The 16,990-nt window shown below is 42.8% G+C and overlaps 1 protein-coding gene across 1 annotated transcript; it reads right to left on the reverse strand.

Moving 5' to 3' along the window:
- Positions 1-6,625: 6,625 nt before the first annotated feature.
- Positions 6,626-8,989, reverse strand: LOC306784838 (E3 ubiquitin-protein ligase TRIM21-like; the record flags this gene model as incomplete). The annotated part of the gene is made up of 1 exon (XM_079278981.1): positions 6,626-8,989. The coding sequence occupies one exon, from the start codon at positions 8,987-8,989 to the stop codon at positions 7,352-7,354; it is 1,638 nt and encodes a 545-aa protein (XP_079135107.1). The 3' UTR covers positions 6,626-7,351.
- Between the last annotated feature and the right edge of the window lie 8,001 nt (positions 8,990-16,990).

Consider the following 16,990-nt stretch of genomic DNA (forward strand, 5'->3'; position numbering starts at 1 on the left):
GGAGCTAATAGCCTGTTAACCGGAGGATTTAAGGTTTAATAAAACCGGACAATAAGTCCAATAATACGTGTGACCAGTCTGTGTTTTAGCAGCGTGGAAATACGTTTAAAATGATGAATAACATTGCATAATCTGTAGCCGCGCTGTGAGGAGCTAACGCTAGCTATGTGTAGCTCCGGTGTTGCGGTACTCTGTATGTAAAATAAACGTGCTTATAAAATAAAATAACCAGTAGAGTGTGAGAGGAGACAGAGGGCGTACCAGTGGAATTAAAGTGTGGGATTTTGGTGAAACTTGTGTGTGCGTATGCTTTATTAGAAGCTCCGTTTTTGTCGTTAGCATAGCGGTTAGCATATCCGTTACCAAAACAGCCAGTTTCAGGATAACTTCCGGTCTGCGAAAAACAGCGAAGAAGAAGGATAAAACGCCAGAAAACCAACTAGCGGCCAGGAGGAGTAACTGCTAGGAGGAGTAACTGCTAGATAATCGTAAATAAGTGTTTAGAATCTGTGAATTTTTCAGAGATTCATTGTCTAAGAGCTGTGAGCTTATATCCTGACCTTAGTTTTAATTAAGCATTATAACTTTAGTCGTTGACTTTGGTTTTAATTCAGCATTTTAACAAAGATTAATGGTTTCAGTTGTGCTTCTTCAATTCTTGAACTTAATTGTGATTCATTATTTTGCAGACCAGAGTGTAAGTGCAGTTCAACAGTTTGACTTGCATTGGTATTTCTGATTGAATATCTTTGAACACAGTTATTGATTTTTTAAAGTTGAATTTAATATTTAATTGATTAATTATTCATTGTTTTTTAATTTCATTTTACTTCCAATTTTAAACCTTTCGAATTCTGATTTGGAACTGGATTGTGATTTTGATTCTGATTTAGATGTTGAGTTTGATTTCGGAATTCTAACTTCAATTTTGGATTCGAGATTCCTTCACATATCCAGTATTGACTAATTTTGGCACATTTACTATTTTACATCGTTCCTAAGAATCAATTTTGACACGGACGGCGCAAACATATTTGAGAGATCGTTGACCTCTCTTACACTACAGACGTATGCTAACATTTACTGCTGAACTTTTGGCAGTTTTGTGGTTGTTTTAGTCAAGGTGCGTGGTTGAGTGGATCCAGATCTGGGAAGTGAAGCAGTGGATCCCAGTTTTGGAGTCAACGGCCGCACACCATACAGCACAGAGGGTGAGTTGACTTTGATTCATGTGATGACAAGCGTGCACATGTAATACACACAGTTGAATACTCCTAGGCTGCATAATGTTTACATTAAAGAAGCAGAGGAAGGAAGTAGGAGAACTGGTAAGAAAACTAAGATGTGGAGTAAGGGAAGTAGGAGAACTGGTGGGAAGACTAAAATGTGAAGTAAGAGAAGTAGAACGCATCAGAAAAGATTTGCAACAGCAGATAGAGGAAAGACGAGCAGAAAGTAAAGAAGACGAGGATATAAAGAGATTTCGTCCCTGGAGAATGCAGCGGCGACTGCTGAAACTGCAAGTAGCAGAGGTCGACAGAGAATTAAATAGAAAAGTTCAGGCCAAGAAACAGATAGCAGCAGAAGCCCAGCAGCAACAAAATCCAGCAGTACCAGCCTCCACGGTGGTGTACAATCAGCCCCCACCACGATGCAGAAGTGGTGCATCCAACAGAGGGAGAGGTAACGATGAAGGGGGGCATGGGGGTCTTGTAAGTAAAGGAGTGTGCTACGTATGTGGGAGAGAAGGTCATTGGGTGAGAGATTGCCCTCATAAAAGAGCAGGAGGACCGATCAGTGCAGCACCACAACATGCTCCGTTCCCACCACAACATCAGCAGTACCTACGACCAGGTCCATCTGGACCTCCTCCCGTGAGACATCAACAGATGCCCATGCTGTCACCAGGACCATGGGGAGGTTCAGTGTATAGCCAAGATACATAGATGGTTGCCATGTGATCCCTTACAGCAGAGATATCGAGGTGAAGGGGGGATATGGTAAGGTGTCAAACATTTTTTGTAGATCCACATTTAGAATAGTTTTCAGTAAAGGTGCTACTCACAATTTTTGAGATTAATAACGTCATGATAAACCACAACTTTGAATTTAAATACAGCACAATCCAAGTCCTCTAACTCAGTGATAGGTCCTAGCCTAGACTTGCTAACTCTAGAAATTGAGAAATATACGGGAGCTCTAACTAACATGAGCCGAGTTTTGTTTTCTCAGGTGACAAACGCAGAAGCAGCAGCTGACGAAAGGAAGCCGCCTCCTGTCGTGTCACCAGGCAGTCTGGTGTGGATAAAAGTCCACAAGCGCAAGTGGAGTGAACCAAGGTGGACCGGTCCATGGGAGGTAGTATTGGCAACCTCACATGCAGTAAAGGTGAAAGGTAAAACTGGAGCTACTTGGCACCACCTCACTCACTGTGCAGCAGCGAAGGTAACGAGTGAGACACTCGCAGAGACAGGATTGAACATCAGACAGGCAAAATTTGAAGACACCTCAAAAGAGGGTTTAGACAGTACTGACAATGACGTTTCCCCCACAGTTTAAGCGAGGCCTTCCATTGGGAGACTCTAGCTTCAGTAGGTTATGGAAGTCTGTAATTACTTTCGTCCTGATTTCAGTAGTTTCCCTCTTAGTATGGGGAATTAACCACAGACAGGAACCAGAACACATGCATGACTACATCAGGATTCGAAATTTAGCCTCAGTAACTAATCAAACCGATCTCAGACCACGTAGAGAGGCTTCTCTGACGACACTCACCTATGAAAATGTAACTCTCACTCTTACGTTCAAAGAAGGTACAACATCAACGGTCCAGTTCGACTTCTGTGAAGTAGTTTCCTGTCCCAGGTATGAACACACCTACGGGTGGATGACCAAAACCTTGTGCATCATAACTGACCAGTGTGGGCCCGCCACAAATAAGTATGGTAAGCTGTTATCGTATTATAACTGTGATTGTGAAGATTGGGGATGGGCAATGATGAACACAGGTGGCGAGGGTTTAGGAAAAGACCCCAACCCAGGTCTTAAAGACCGACTAAAGATGTTAAATGCCCCAGCTTCTTATCACATGTGTAGAAAGGGGGTGGGTAGATGTAATCCTTTAAGACTTACCTTAACAGACCCAAAATTGACTGACGGAGGACTTTACGTAGTACAGGGAAAGGCAACTACTGATAGTCCTGCTCCACAAGGGCTTATTAGGATTATTGTTAAGCCTGCCAAAAAGATCATGGATGACCAGGTTCGACATACGACTGATGCAGAGAATGAGGTACCGGGGGTGGAAACTGGAATGGCAGATGGGAATTTATGGCTCCGGTGGGTACAATATACGGCTTCAAGTCAGAGAAGTACAGATTGTATTGTGTGTTCAGGACCTAGACTCCTAGCAACACCAGTTCCTTCAAGGTTTAGACCCCTAAGCCCTGAATTTAGTTGTATTTTAACTCTGTTTACTGATGACACTTTGCCCCTCCATCACACTTGTCAGGGGCTGCACTGGGATTACCCACCTGTAGAATATAATACCCCACCTCTGTTCAAGGTTTCAGAGGGTCCATTTGATTGTATAGTCTCAGATACAGCTATGGGGCCCAATGTAGGCAGTATTATTGAAGCAAATTGTAGCAACAGTCACAATGCTAGCGACTATTTATATAACAGTGTGTTACGACAGACAACACCTAGAGCTGATTTATGGTGGTGGTGTGGAGGAAGAACCATATATCCAATCCTGCCTAAAGATTGGACAGGTAGATGTGCGTTGGTGCAACTTATATTACCATTCTATATCTTGCCTGTCACTGATGCAACTTATAGAGAACTCATCTCTCCACGCCCACATGCTAACAGAAGATCCAAAAGAGATGCTGGTAGCCCGAAGGGAGCCTTCGATGACCAAGTATACATAGATGGCATAGGAGTGCCAAGGGGGGTGCCGAATGAATTCAAAGCCAGAAATCAAATAGCTGCCGGTTTTGAATCTGCATTTTTCTGGTGGGTAACGATTAATAAAAATGTCGATTGGATCAACTACATTTACTATAACCAACAGCGTTTTGTAAACTTCACCAGAGATGCCATATCAGGACTGCATGCACAGCTGGCGAAGACTAGTTTAATGACCTTGCAGAACAGAATGGCATTAGATATGATATTAGCAGAGAAAGGTGGCGTTTGTCAGATGTTTGGGACTGCTTGCTGTACTTTCATTCCAAATAACACAGCTCCTGATGGATCGGTGACCAGGGCTCTGGAGGGACTGACAGCACTCAGCCAAGAGCTAGCGGAGAACTCTGGTGCCACTAATCCATTCACCGACTGGTTGGAGAGTATGTTTGGCAAGTGGAAACATACATTTTTGTCAATTGTAATTACTCTGTGTGTTGTCGTCGTAGGCCTCCTAGTCGTCTGTGGATGTGGGTTCCCTTGCATCCGTGGACTTCTACAGGGGTTTATTGCTTCAACGATGAGCCAGACTCCAGTCCAGGGCAACCAGTTATGTGTCGAGGATGAGGGAGAATTGGAGCTTCTGATGGCCACAGTCTAGATGAGGCCACCAGCGGTGCCATAGCGGAACTTCACAAGCGGTTCCTGACCATCCTCTCGGAGATCCTGAAGGACCTGATAAAGGCCCAGATGGACTTCTAACACATCCGGTGAGATATGGGAAATTTGGGAAATAGACTGATTGTTCTGGATGAGTAATTTGAGATTTTATTTTTGTTTAATGGGTTATAATGGGATTTTAGGGTGTAAAGATTAAGAAATGTAATTTTGTCAAGTGTAAAAGAACAGTCAAGGCTTCTCAGTATGTGTTCTCTAGCCTACAGGCTGTATCCTGATCCTGCCAGCCCCAAGACATGGAAGGCAGTGATTTTCAACGCATTCGATCTTTTCCTTTTTTACGGATTCTATCTTTCCCTTTTTACGGATTAAATTTTTCCCTTTTTTGTCTTCCTTTTTTACGGACTCAATTTTGAAACGGACTGAACAGAAATACTTGAAATGATATCTGTATGCATGAATTGTTTGCCTCTGTTTAGATAGATAGGGAGCCTCTCCCTGGATTGAGTAGGGGGGAGGTCTCCAACGACATTTGAGTAACTAACTACATTTGAGTAACTAACTACATTTGAGTAACTAACTCACAGTGAACTGTGGGTTAGGGGGGAATTGTAAGAAATTTGAGCAAAAACCGGGGTGGTTAGTAGATATAATAGTGTTTAATAATTCATAATTAAGATTCATAATTAGTCATAATCATAAGGGTTTTGGGGATGCATAATTAAGATAAACATAAAGTGCTGTAGGATTATAGAAGGGAGTAAGTCATAACTGACAGGATTTGAATGTGTTTGTTGCAGGTAGAGTGAGATGTGAAGACAGGCGTTTACTGAGGTGTGAGCGTAGGTAGCCAATAAAAATTGAGATAGACGAAAGGGGAGGAGTCGCGAACGAATATGAGGGAGGGATATAGCAAAGCGTTTTTCTCTTCTGTTAGGTAGCGGTCCTGGGGAAGACGTGTTCTCCTGGGACTGGGAAGAGTTTTTTCCAAAGTGGGTTAATTGTGTAATATTTCATGAGATTAATGTACACTATTGCATAACTGTAATTGCAACAGCAGGATTAAAATCCTTTCTGACGGTAAACCAGTTTCGGTAACGTTTTTAGCGCCGTGTGTCTGAATAGCTATCAGACCGCGTGTGCTGGCCTGCTACACGCTCCTCGTGAGGAGTTTTTCCTCAACACATAATAGAATTAAAAGAGTGTAACTTCCTGTTTGATGAGAGCTGTGAGTTTTGTGTTAAAGCGATTGAAACACAGTAAATATTATCAGCTGCACTCACCAGTGTTTGTGTCAGTTGTTGAGAAAGTCCCGACGAACAAAGTGTAATATTTCTTTCGACAGAAACACAGAGACTTGTCTCGACTGCAGCTCTGCCTTCACTCTGACAAACACTAAGTTTCACTTCAGGAACGTGACGTTGAAGCTCCGCCTCTTACAGCAGCTCTGTTTGTGAGGCTGTTTCCTCCTTCAGGGTGTGACATGAGTTTAGTTACAGACATTTGGCAGAAGAGGAGTTTATTATCACGGGAAACTATTAAGTCTTGTTTTATCTTCCTTTTCCTGCAGCCACCAGAACCCTTTCACAAGAAGAAGTCAGTCCCACATGTAAAGATATATTTTGGGTCGGCATTAAACAGAAGTCTCCTTACAGTCCTCTTCAGCTCTGCAGCAATCTTACTGTCAGTCCACAGTTCAGCTCACTGTTTGTCCTGTAATGTTGTAACCTTCTCTTATTGACATTAGTCACTAAATCAGACCAGGAAGTTGAGTCGCGTGCAGTCTGTTCATGCCTTTAACAAACGCTCCTCCCTGTGATGTGCGCTGTGCTGACATCTACTGGTCACAGGAGGGAACCACACCACACCTGTGAACACTTTGGTGATTTCATAGACGAGACTGCAGTTTCAAAATAAAAACTTCAACGGCTTCTTCTTCTGCACAGGATTTTACTGCAGTGATACTTTACAGCAGAGTCATTTCATTCATTACAAAACATGTTTTCATTCACGTTACAGCATCTGTTGTAGTCGCTGACATATATCAACCTTTTCTGTCTTTTAGGAACGAGGTTGAGGACTCAGTGCTGGACTAGGTCACTGGTATACAATAACCTGTCATGGAAACCTTTTAAAACCAACGTAATCTGGTAATTATAGTACTCACACACAGGCTGAACAGCCGTCCAACGTGCTTCATGAAAAACATTCAACAGAAAATAATGAAAGAACAGAAAAGCCAACTAAATGCTAATTAAAATCAATGTATATCAGTACCATTATATCCAAAGCCCAGGAATTTACATACAAAAATCAATATTATTCATCACTACATTGTTGATTATACCAGGAAACAAATCTATAAATGTGTCTTTAAGAAGCAACACCATAAACAAATAATCCACATTTTAACAGTGAACTCTTCCAGTTCATGTTCTCACTTCTTATGACACACTGAGTGACAGAATAACACAAAAGAGAAAGTAATGACCAATCACATCCAGATGAAAACAAGTTTACACCAAACATTACCACTCAATATGTACATTTGTTACCATAAATGATAATACATCTTCATCCACCTGTCATTGTTTGTTTAGTTCTTATGTCTTTAATTGAATCACATCCTCGTGATGACTGTATGAAAACTTTGTCTGCTATATATTTACTTTGTGGACATGATATATGGAAAGATTAATTCAATATGTGGATGTTTCACTGGCAACGCTTCATTGTTCGATTAGTTGCCGATCATAAAAAAAGATCAGACAGTTTGATTGACAGGACAGATGATCAGAGGGGTGGTGTTTTTACCACCATCATTACTACAGGGACTGAAGTATGGGAAGAGTTTCTCTTTGAAGGAGCAGCCAGTGAAGGAGTAGATAAGAGCTGCAGCATCTACGTCATAGAAGGAGACCAGACCCTCCTCATAATCCACAAACACCCCCACCTTCTGAGGCCGAGACTTCAGAGAGAGATGGACTAATGGGTCAGCAAGAGCTTTGTACTTATTTCCATTTCTCAACCCTATGGTCCAGTAACCATCCTCAGGACTCAGTGTGATGTGTCCCTTCCTGTTGATCGACTCTCTGGCCACTCCTAAATTCCACGCAGTCTTTCCTTTAACTTGAACCTCAAAGTAAAATCTGCCAGAAAAGAAACTCTTCTTTCCGAGGACAAAAACACAGTGAGAAAATCTCTCTAGGTTGTTTGGGAGATTCTTCTTCACGTCACCATGTTTCACTTGTTTCCCATCAGCAGACAGGAGGAGTTCAGGATGAGCTGTATCAGGATCAAGAGTCACATCCACTGCAAACTTCTGGATCCTCTTCAGCTCAGCTTCAATCAGCTTCTTTATCTTTTTACTGAACGTCTCCTCCAGCAGAGCAACAGCTCTCACCACAGTTGGCTCATATGATGATGGACGAACACTGACCTTTGTCCAGTCCTTCAAGGATGGAGCAGCTTTCAGGGATGGGACACTCTGGAGAAGATGGAGGTGGTCTTCAGAGAGTGAGAGCTGAACCACCTCAGAGCTTCTCTTCTTCAGCTCAGAGATTTCCTGTTCCAGCTCTTTGATGAAAGCTTCGGCCTGTTTTTCTTTTCTTTTCTGCTTCTCTTCTATTGTTTTGATGAGCTCATTCAGTCTTCTCTTAACATACTCTTTCAGATCAGTGAAGACCTGAACACCTTCTGCTTTCTCTCTGTCTGCATCTTCCTCACTGAGGTTGACTGAGTGTTTGATCTCCTGAATCTTCAGTCGTCTCTTCTGGATCATCTGCTGAATTTCAGCCTCTGTCTTCTTCAGCTCCACCTTCTTTCCTTCATATTCTTCTTTCAGAGGAACAACATCGTGCATCTTATGATCTAAAACAGTGCAGAGCGTGCAGACACATGTCTGGTCGGTCTTACAGAACAGCTCCAGAGGTTTATCGTGCTTCGTACACATCCTGTCTTCCAGGTTCTCCACAGGGTCGATCAGCTGATGTCTTTTCAGGCGTGAAGCTGTCAGATGAGGCTCCAGGTGAGTCTCACAGTAGGAGGCCAGACACACCAGGCAGGACTTCAGGGCCTTCAGTTTGGTTCCAGTGCAGACGTCACAGGGAACTTCTCCTGGTTTGGACTCTTGTTGCTCTGAGCTGCTGGTTTTCTGTTGAGGTGACTGTCTGAACTGAACAACCATCTCAGAGATGAAAGTGTTGATCCTCAAATCTGGTCTTGTGTTGAAAACCTCTTTACACAAGGGACACTGGTATCTGTCACTAGTATTCCAGTGTTCATTGATGCAGTTTTTGCAGAAGTTGTGTCCACATGATGTGCTGACTGGATCAGTGAACACATCCAGACAGATGGAGCACAGGAACTGATCTTCAGATGACAGATTGCTGGCAGCAGACATATCTACACACTGAGAACAAAAGAGAAAGCGTGACTAAAAACGACTTTAGTACATCATTAATAATTAGAGTTTTAGTTTCATTTGACTTAACTTCTTGTCAGTCTTCACTTGAGGCCATCTGACCAGTGTCATATGTAAGAAATTTGAGCAAAAACCGGGGTGGTTAGTAGATATAATAGTGTTTAATAATTCATAATTAAGATTCATAATTAGTCATAATCATAAGGGTTTTGGGGATGCATAATTAAGATAAACATAAAGTGCTGTAGGATTATAGAAGGGAGTAAGTCATAACTGACAGGATTTGAATGTGTTTGTTGCAGGTAGAGCGAGATGTGAAGACAGGCGTTTACTGAGGTGTGAGCGTAGGTAGCCAATAAAAATTGAGATAGACGAAAGGGGAGGAGTCGCGAACGAATATGAGGGAGGGATATAGCAAAGCGTTTTTCTCTTCTGTTAGGTAGCGGTCCTGGGGAAGACGTGTTCTCCTGGGACTGGGAAGAGTTTTTTCCAAAGTGGGTTAATTGTGTAATATTTCATGAGATTAATGTACACCATTGCATAACTGTAATTGCAACAGCAGGATTAAAATCCTTTCTGACGGTAAACCAGTTTCGGTAACGTTTTTAGCGCCGTGTGTCTGAATAGCTATCAGACCACGTGTGCTGGCCTGCTACACGCTCCTCGTGAGGAGTTTTTCCTCAACAAATTTGGACGACAGCGGCAGGACTTCTTGCGGGACGAGACACGCATGCGGGACGGCATCGGTCACCTACATCTCCAAGGCGCCAATAAAAGGTAAGAACAGCACCTAACGAAGTCTGTCTAGGTAGTTTTAGGACATTTAGTGGAGATGTGGCCGACCGGCGTTTGCCCTGCTAAGCGTGCCTTTGTTCTGTGAGGACGAGGTGTGAAAATAAAAGGAGTGTGTGAGCAGGCCGTTTTGAGCTGAGCGAGTTGCAGTTTGCAGTGAGAGTATATTTGTAGAATGCATTAAAGGGACAAGTCCAGTGTATACAGAGGATCCTAAGAATAAAGAAATTAAAGGCAGACAGCGCTGTAATTAAATCATCACATTGGTATCAAACAGCTGTTGGCTAAAGCGGACTAATTTTGCACATACTGAGACACTCTGGCTCGGCGGGTGCATGGTTGGGCTTGTGTTGACAACTAGTTCAAAAGCAGGTATGTAGCTTGGCGAACTGAAATATCGTGGCATTCCGGCTTAGGGGTGCAATCCTTTGCGGGTTTAGACCACGAGTTTTGGGCCTTGAGCATACGCTGTTTAGAGAAGCTAGGCTAGCGGGAGTTAGCTTCTGAGGCTGCGGCTCCTGGAAGTCACTCTTGCTTGCTTTGGCCGTGCAAAAATAGAGGATCGTGTGGATGATTCAGAAGATGTAGAATAATGGGCTTTTGGGGAAACTAGACTGACTGAGGAGAGTGGTGTGACGCTGGAAGTTTATAACTCGTGATCAAACATAACAATGAACTCAGGTCTGGAGGAGCTAATAGCCTGTTAACCGGAGGATTTAAGGTTTAATAAAACCGGACAATAAGTCCAATAATACGTGTGACCAGTCTGTGTTTTAGCAGCGTGGAAATACGTTTAAAATGATGAATAACATTGCATAATCTGTAGCCGCGCTGTGAGGAGCTAACGCTAGCTATGTGTAGCTCCGGTGTTGCGGTACTCTGTATGTAAAATAAACGTGCTTATAAAATAAAATAACCAGTAGAGTGTGAGAGGAGACAGAGGGCGTACCAGTGGAATTAAAGTGTGGGATTTTGGTGAAACTTGTGTGTGCGTATGCTTTATTAGAAGCTCCGTTTTTGTCGTTAGCATAGCGGTTAGCATATCCGTTACCAAAACAGCCAGTTTCAGGATAACTTCCGGTCTGCGAAAAACAGCGAAGAAGAAGGATAAAACGCCAGAAAACCAACTAGCGGCCAGGAGGAGTAACTGCTAGGAGGAGTAACTGCTAGATAATCGTAAATAAGTGTTTAGAATCTGTGAATTTTTCAGAGATTCATTGTCTAAGAGCTGTGAGCTTATATCCTGACCTTAGTTTTAATTAAGCATTATAACTTTAGTCGTTGACTTTGGTTTTAATTCAGCATTTTAACAAAGATTAATGGTTTCAGTTGTGCTTCTTCAATTCTTGAACTTAATTGTGATTCATTATTTTGCAGACCAGAGTGTAAGTGCAGTTCAACAGTTTGACTTGCATTGGTATTTCTGATTGAATATCTTTGAACACAGTTATTGATTTTTTAAAGTTGAATTTAATATTTAATTGATTAATTATTCATTGTTTTTTAATTTCATTTTACTTCCAATTTTAAACCTTTCGAATTCTGATTTGGAACTGGATTGTGATTTTGATTCTGATTTAGATGTTGAGTTTGATTTCGGAATTCTAACTTCAATTTTGGATTCGAGATTCCTTCACATATCCAGTATTGACTAATTTTGGCACATTTACTATTTTACATCGTTCCTAAGAATCAATTTTGACACGGACGGCGCAAACATATTTGAGAGATCGTTGACCTCTCTTACACTACAGACGTATGCTAACATTTACTGCTGAACTTTTGGCAGTTTTGTGGTTGTTTTAGTCAAGGTGCGTGGTTGAGTGGATCCAGATCTGGGAAGTGAAGCAGTGGATCCCAGTTTTGGAGTCAACGGCCGCACACCATACAGCACAGAGGGTGAGTTGACTTTGATTCATGTGATGACAAGCGTGCACATGTAATACACACAGTTGAATACTCCTAGGCTGCATAATGTTTACATTAAAGAAGCAGAGGAAGGAAGTAGGAGAACTGGTAAGAAAACTAAGATGTGGAGTAAGGGAAGTAGGAGAACTGGTGGGAAGACTAAAATGTGAAGTAAGAGAAGTAGAACGCATCAGAAAAGATTTGCAACAGCAGATAGAGGAAAGACGAGCAGAAAGTAAAGAAGACGAGGATATAAAGAGATTTCGTCCCTGGAGAATGCAGCGGCGACTGCTGAAACTGCAAGTAGCAGAGGTCGACAGAGAATTAAATAGAAAAGTTCAGGCCAAGAAACAGATAGCAGCAGAAGCCCAGCAGCAACAAAATCCAGCAGTACCAGCCTCCACGGTGGTGTACAATCAGCCCCCACCACGATGCAGAAGTGGTGCATCCAACAGAGGGAGAGGTAACGATGAAGGGGGGCATGGGGGTCTTGTAAGTAAAGGAGTGTGCTACGTATGTGGGAGAGAAGGTCATTGGGTGAGAGATTGCCCTCATAAAAGAGCAGGAGGACCGATCAGTGCAGCACCACAACATGCTCCGTTCCCACCACAACATCAGCAGTACCTACGACCAGGTCCATCTGGACCTCCTCCCGTGAGACATCAACAGATGCCCATGCTGTCACCAGGACCATGGGGAGGTTCAGTGTATAGCCAAGATACATAGATGGTTGCCATGTGATCCCTTACAGCAGAGATATCGAGGTGAAGGGGGGATATGGTAAGGTGTCAAACATTTTTTGTAGATCCACATTTAGAATAGTTTTCAGTAAAGGTGCTACTCACAATTTTTGAGATTAATAACGTCATGATAAACCACAACTTTGAATTTAAATACAGCACAATCCAAGTCCTCTAACTCAGTGATAGGTCCTAGCCTAGACTTGCTAACTCTAGAAATTGAGAAATATACGGGAGCTCTAACTAACATGAGCCGAGTTTTGTTTTCTCAGGTGACAAACGCAGAAGCAGCAGCTGACGAAAGGAAGCCGCCTCCTGTCGTGTCACCAGGCAGTCTGGTGTGGATAAAAGTCCACAAGCGCAAGTGGAGTGAACCAAGGTGGACCGGTCCATGGGAGGTAGTATTGGCAACCTCACATGCAGTAAAGGTGAAAGGTAAAACTGGAGCTACTTGGCACCACCTCACTCACTGTGCAGCAGCGAAGGTAACGAGTGAGACACTCGCAGAGACAGGATTGAACATCAGACAGGCAAAATTTGAAGACACCTCAAAAGAGGGTTTAGACAGTACTGACAATGACGTTTCCCCCACAGTTTAAGCGAGGCCTTCCATTGGGAGACTCTAGCTTCAGTAGGTTATGGAAGTCTGTAATTACTTTCGTCCTGATTTCAGTAGTTTCCCTCTTAGTATGGGGAATTAACCACAGACAGGAACCAGAACACATGCATGACTACATCAGGATTCGAAATTTAGCCTCAGTAACTAATCAAACCGATCTCAGACCACGTAGAGAGGCTTCTCTGACGACACTCACCTATGAAAATGTAACTCTCACTCTTACGTTCAAAGAAGGTACAACATCAACGGTCCAGTTCGACTTCTGTGAAGTAGTTTCCTGTCCCAGGTATGAACACACCTACGGGTGGATGACCAAAACCTTGTGCATCATAACTGACCAGTGTGGGCCCGCCACAAATAAGTATGGTAAGCTGTTATCGTATTATAACTGTGATTGTGAAGATTGGGGATGGGCAATGATGAACACAGGTGGCGAGGGTTTAGGAAAAGACCCCAACCCAGGTCTTAAAGACCGACTAAAGATGTTAAATGCCCCAGCTTCTTATCACATGTGTAGAAAGGGGGTGGGTAGATGTAATCCTTTAAGACTTACCTTAACAGACCCAAAATTGACTGACGGAGGACTTTACGTAGTACAGGGAAAGGCAACTACTGATAGTCCTGCTCCACAAGGGCTTATTAGGATTATTGTTAAGCCTGCCAAAAAGATCATGGATGACCAGGTTCGACATACGACTGATGCAGAGAATGAGGTACCGGGGGTGGAAACTGGAATGGCAGATGGGAATTTATGGCTCCGGTGGGTACAATATACGGCTTCAAGTCAGAGAAGTACAGATTGTATTGTGTGTTCAGGACCTAGACTCCTAGCAACACCAGTTCCTTCAAGGTTTAGACCCCTAAGCCCTGAATTTAGTTGTATTTTAACTCTGTTTACTGATGACACTTTGCCCCTCCATCACACTTGTCAGGGGCTGCACTGGGATTACCCACCTGTAGAATATAATACCCCACCTCTGTTCAAGGTTTCAGAGGGTCCATTTGATTGTATAGTCTCAGATACAGCTATGGGGCCCAATGTAGGCAGTATTATTGAAGCAAATTGTAGCAACAGTCACAATGCTAGCGACTATTTATATAACAGTGTGTTACGACAGACAACACCTAGAGCTGATTTATGGTGGTGGTGTGGAGGAAGAACCATATATCCAATCCTGCCTAAAGATTGGACAGGTAGATGTGCGTTGGTGCAACTTATATTACCATTCTATATCTTGCCTGTCACTGATGCAACTTATAGAGAACTCATCTCTCCACGCCCACATGCTAACAGAAGATCCAAAAGAGATGCTGGTAGCCCGAAGGGAGCCTTCGATGACCAAGTATACATAGATGGCATAGGAGTGCCAAGGGGGGTGCCGAATGAATTCAAAGCCAGAAATCAAATAGCTGCCGGTTTTGAATCTGCATTTTTCTGGTGGGTAACGATTAATAAAAATGTCGATTGGATCAACTACATTTACTATAACCAACAGCGTTTTGTAAACTTCACCAGAGATGCCATATCAGGACTGCATGCACAGCTGGCGAAGACTAGTTTAATGACCTTGCAGAACAGAATGGCATTAGATATGATATTAGCAGAGAAAGGTGGCGTTTGTCAGATGTTTGGGACTGCTTGCTGTACTTTCATTCCAAATAACACAGCTCCTGATGGATCGGTGACCAGGGCTCTGGAGGGACTGACAGCACTCAGCCAAGAGCTAGCGGAGAACTCTGGTGCCACTAATCCATTCACCGACTGGTTGGAGAGTATGTTTGGCAAGTGGAAACATACATTTTTGTCAATTGTAATTACTCTGTGTGTTGTCGTCGTAGGCCTCCTAGTCGTCTGTGGATGTGGGTTCCCTTGCATCCGTGGACTTCTACAGGGGTTTATTGCTTCAACGATGAGCCAGACTCCAGTCCAGGGCAACCAGTTATGTGTCGAGGATGAGGGAGAATTGGAGCTTCTGATGGCCACAGTCTAGATGAGGCCACCAGCGGTGCCATAGCGGAACTTCACAAGCGGTTCCTGACCATCCTCTCGGAGATCCTGAAGGACCTGATAAAGGCCCAGATGGACTTCTAACACATCCGGTGAGATATGGGAAATTTGGGAAATAGACTGATTGTTCTGGATGAGTAATTTGAGATTTTATTTTTGTTTAATGGGTTATAATGGGATTTTAGGGTGTAAAGATTAAGAAATGTAATTTTGTCAAGTGTAAAAGAACAGTCAAGGCTTCTCAGTATGTGTTCTCTAGCCTACAGGCTGTATCCTGATCCTGCCAGCCCCAAGACATGGAAGGCAGTGATTTTCAACGCATTCGATCTTTTCCTTTTTTACGGATTCTATCTTTCCCTTTTTACGGATTAAATTTTTCCCTTTTTTGTCTTCCTTTTTTACGGACTCAATTTTGAAACGGACTGAACAGAAATACTTGAAATGATATCTGTATGCATGAATTGTTTGCCTCTGTTTAGATAGATAGGGAGCCTCTCCCTGGATTGAGTAGGGGGGAGGTCTCCAACGACATTTGAGTAACTAACTACATTTGAGTAACTAACTACATTTGAGTAACTAACTCACAGTGAACTGTGGGTTAGGGGGGAATTGTAAGAAATTTGAGCAAAAACCGGGGTGGTTAGTAGATATAATAGTGTTTAATAATTCATAATTAAGATTCATAATTAGTCATAATCATAAGGGTTTTGGGGATGCATAATTAAGATAAACATAAAGTGCTGTAGGATTATAGAAGGGAGTAAGTCATAACTGACAGGATTTGAATGTGTTTGTTGCAGGTAGAGTGAGATGTGAAGACAGGCGTTTACTGAGGTGTGAGCGTAGGTAGCCAATAAAAATTGAGATAGACGAAAGGGGAGGAGTCGCGAACGAATATGAGGGAGGGATATAGCAAAGCGTTTTTCTCTTCTGTTAGGTAGCGGTCCTGGGGAAGACGTGTTCTCCTGGGACTGGGAAGAGTTTTTTCCAAAGTGGGTTAATTGTGTAATATTTCATGAGATTAATGTACACTATTGCATAACTGTAATTGCAACAGCAGGATTAAAATCCTTTCTGACGGTAAACCAGTTTCGGTAACGTTTTTAGCGCCGTGTGTCTGAATAGCTATCAGACCGCGTGTGCTGGCCTGCTACACGCTCCTCGTGAGGAGTTTTTCCTCAACACATAATAGAATTAAAAGAGTGTAACTTCCTGTTTGATGAGAGCTGTGAGTTTTGTGTTAAAGCGATTGAAACACAGTAAATATTATCAGCTGCACTCACCAGTGTTTGTGTCAGTTGTTGAGAAAGTCCCGACGAACAAAGTGTAATATTTCTTTCGACAGAAACACAGAGACTTGTCTCGACTGCAGCTCTGCCTTCACTCTGACAAACACTAAGTTTCACTTCAGGAACGTGACGTTGAAGCTCCGCCTCTTACAGCAGCTCTGTTTGTGAGGCTGTTTCCTCCTTCAGGGTGTGACATGAGTTTAGTTACAGACATTTGGCAGAAGAGGAGTTTATTATCACGGGAAACTATTAAGTCTTGTTTTATCTTCCTTTTCCTGCAGCCACCAGAACCCTTTCACAAGAAGAAGTCAGTCCCACATGTAAAGATATATTTTGGGTCGGCATTAAACAGAAGTCTCCTTACAGTCCTCTTCAGCTCTGCAGCAATCTTACTGTCAGTCCACAGTTCAGCTCACTGTTTGTCCTGTAATGTTGTAACCTTCTCTTATTGACATTAGTCACTAAATCAGACCAGGAAGTTGAGTCGCGTGCAGTCTGTTCATGCCTTTAACAAACGCTCCTCCCTGTGATGTGCGCTGTGCTGACATCTACTGGTCACAGGAGGGAACCACACCACACCTGTGAACACTTTGGTGATTTCATAGACGAGACTGCAGTTTCAAA

Source organism: Melanostigma gelatinosum (assembly GCF_949748355.1).
Source record: "Melanostigma gelatinosum genome assembly, chromosome: 11".
NCBI classification, from domain to species: domain Eukaryota; kingdom Metazoa; phylum Chordata; class Actinopteri; order Perciformes; family Zoarcidae; genus Melanostigma; species Melanostigma gelatinosum.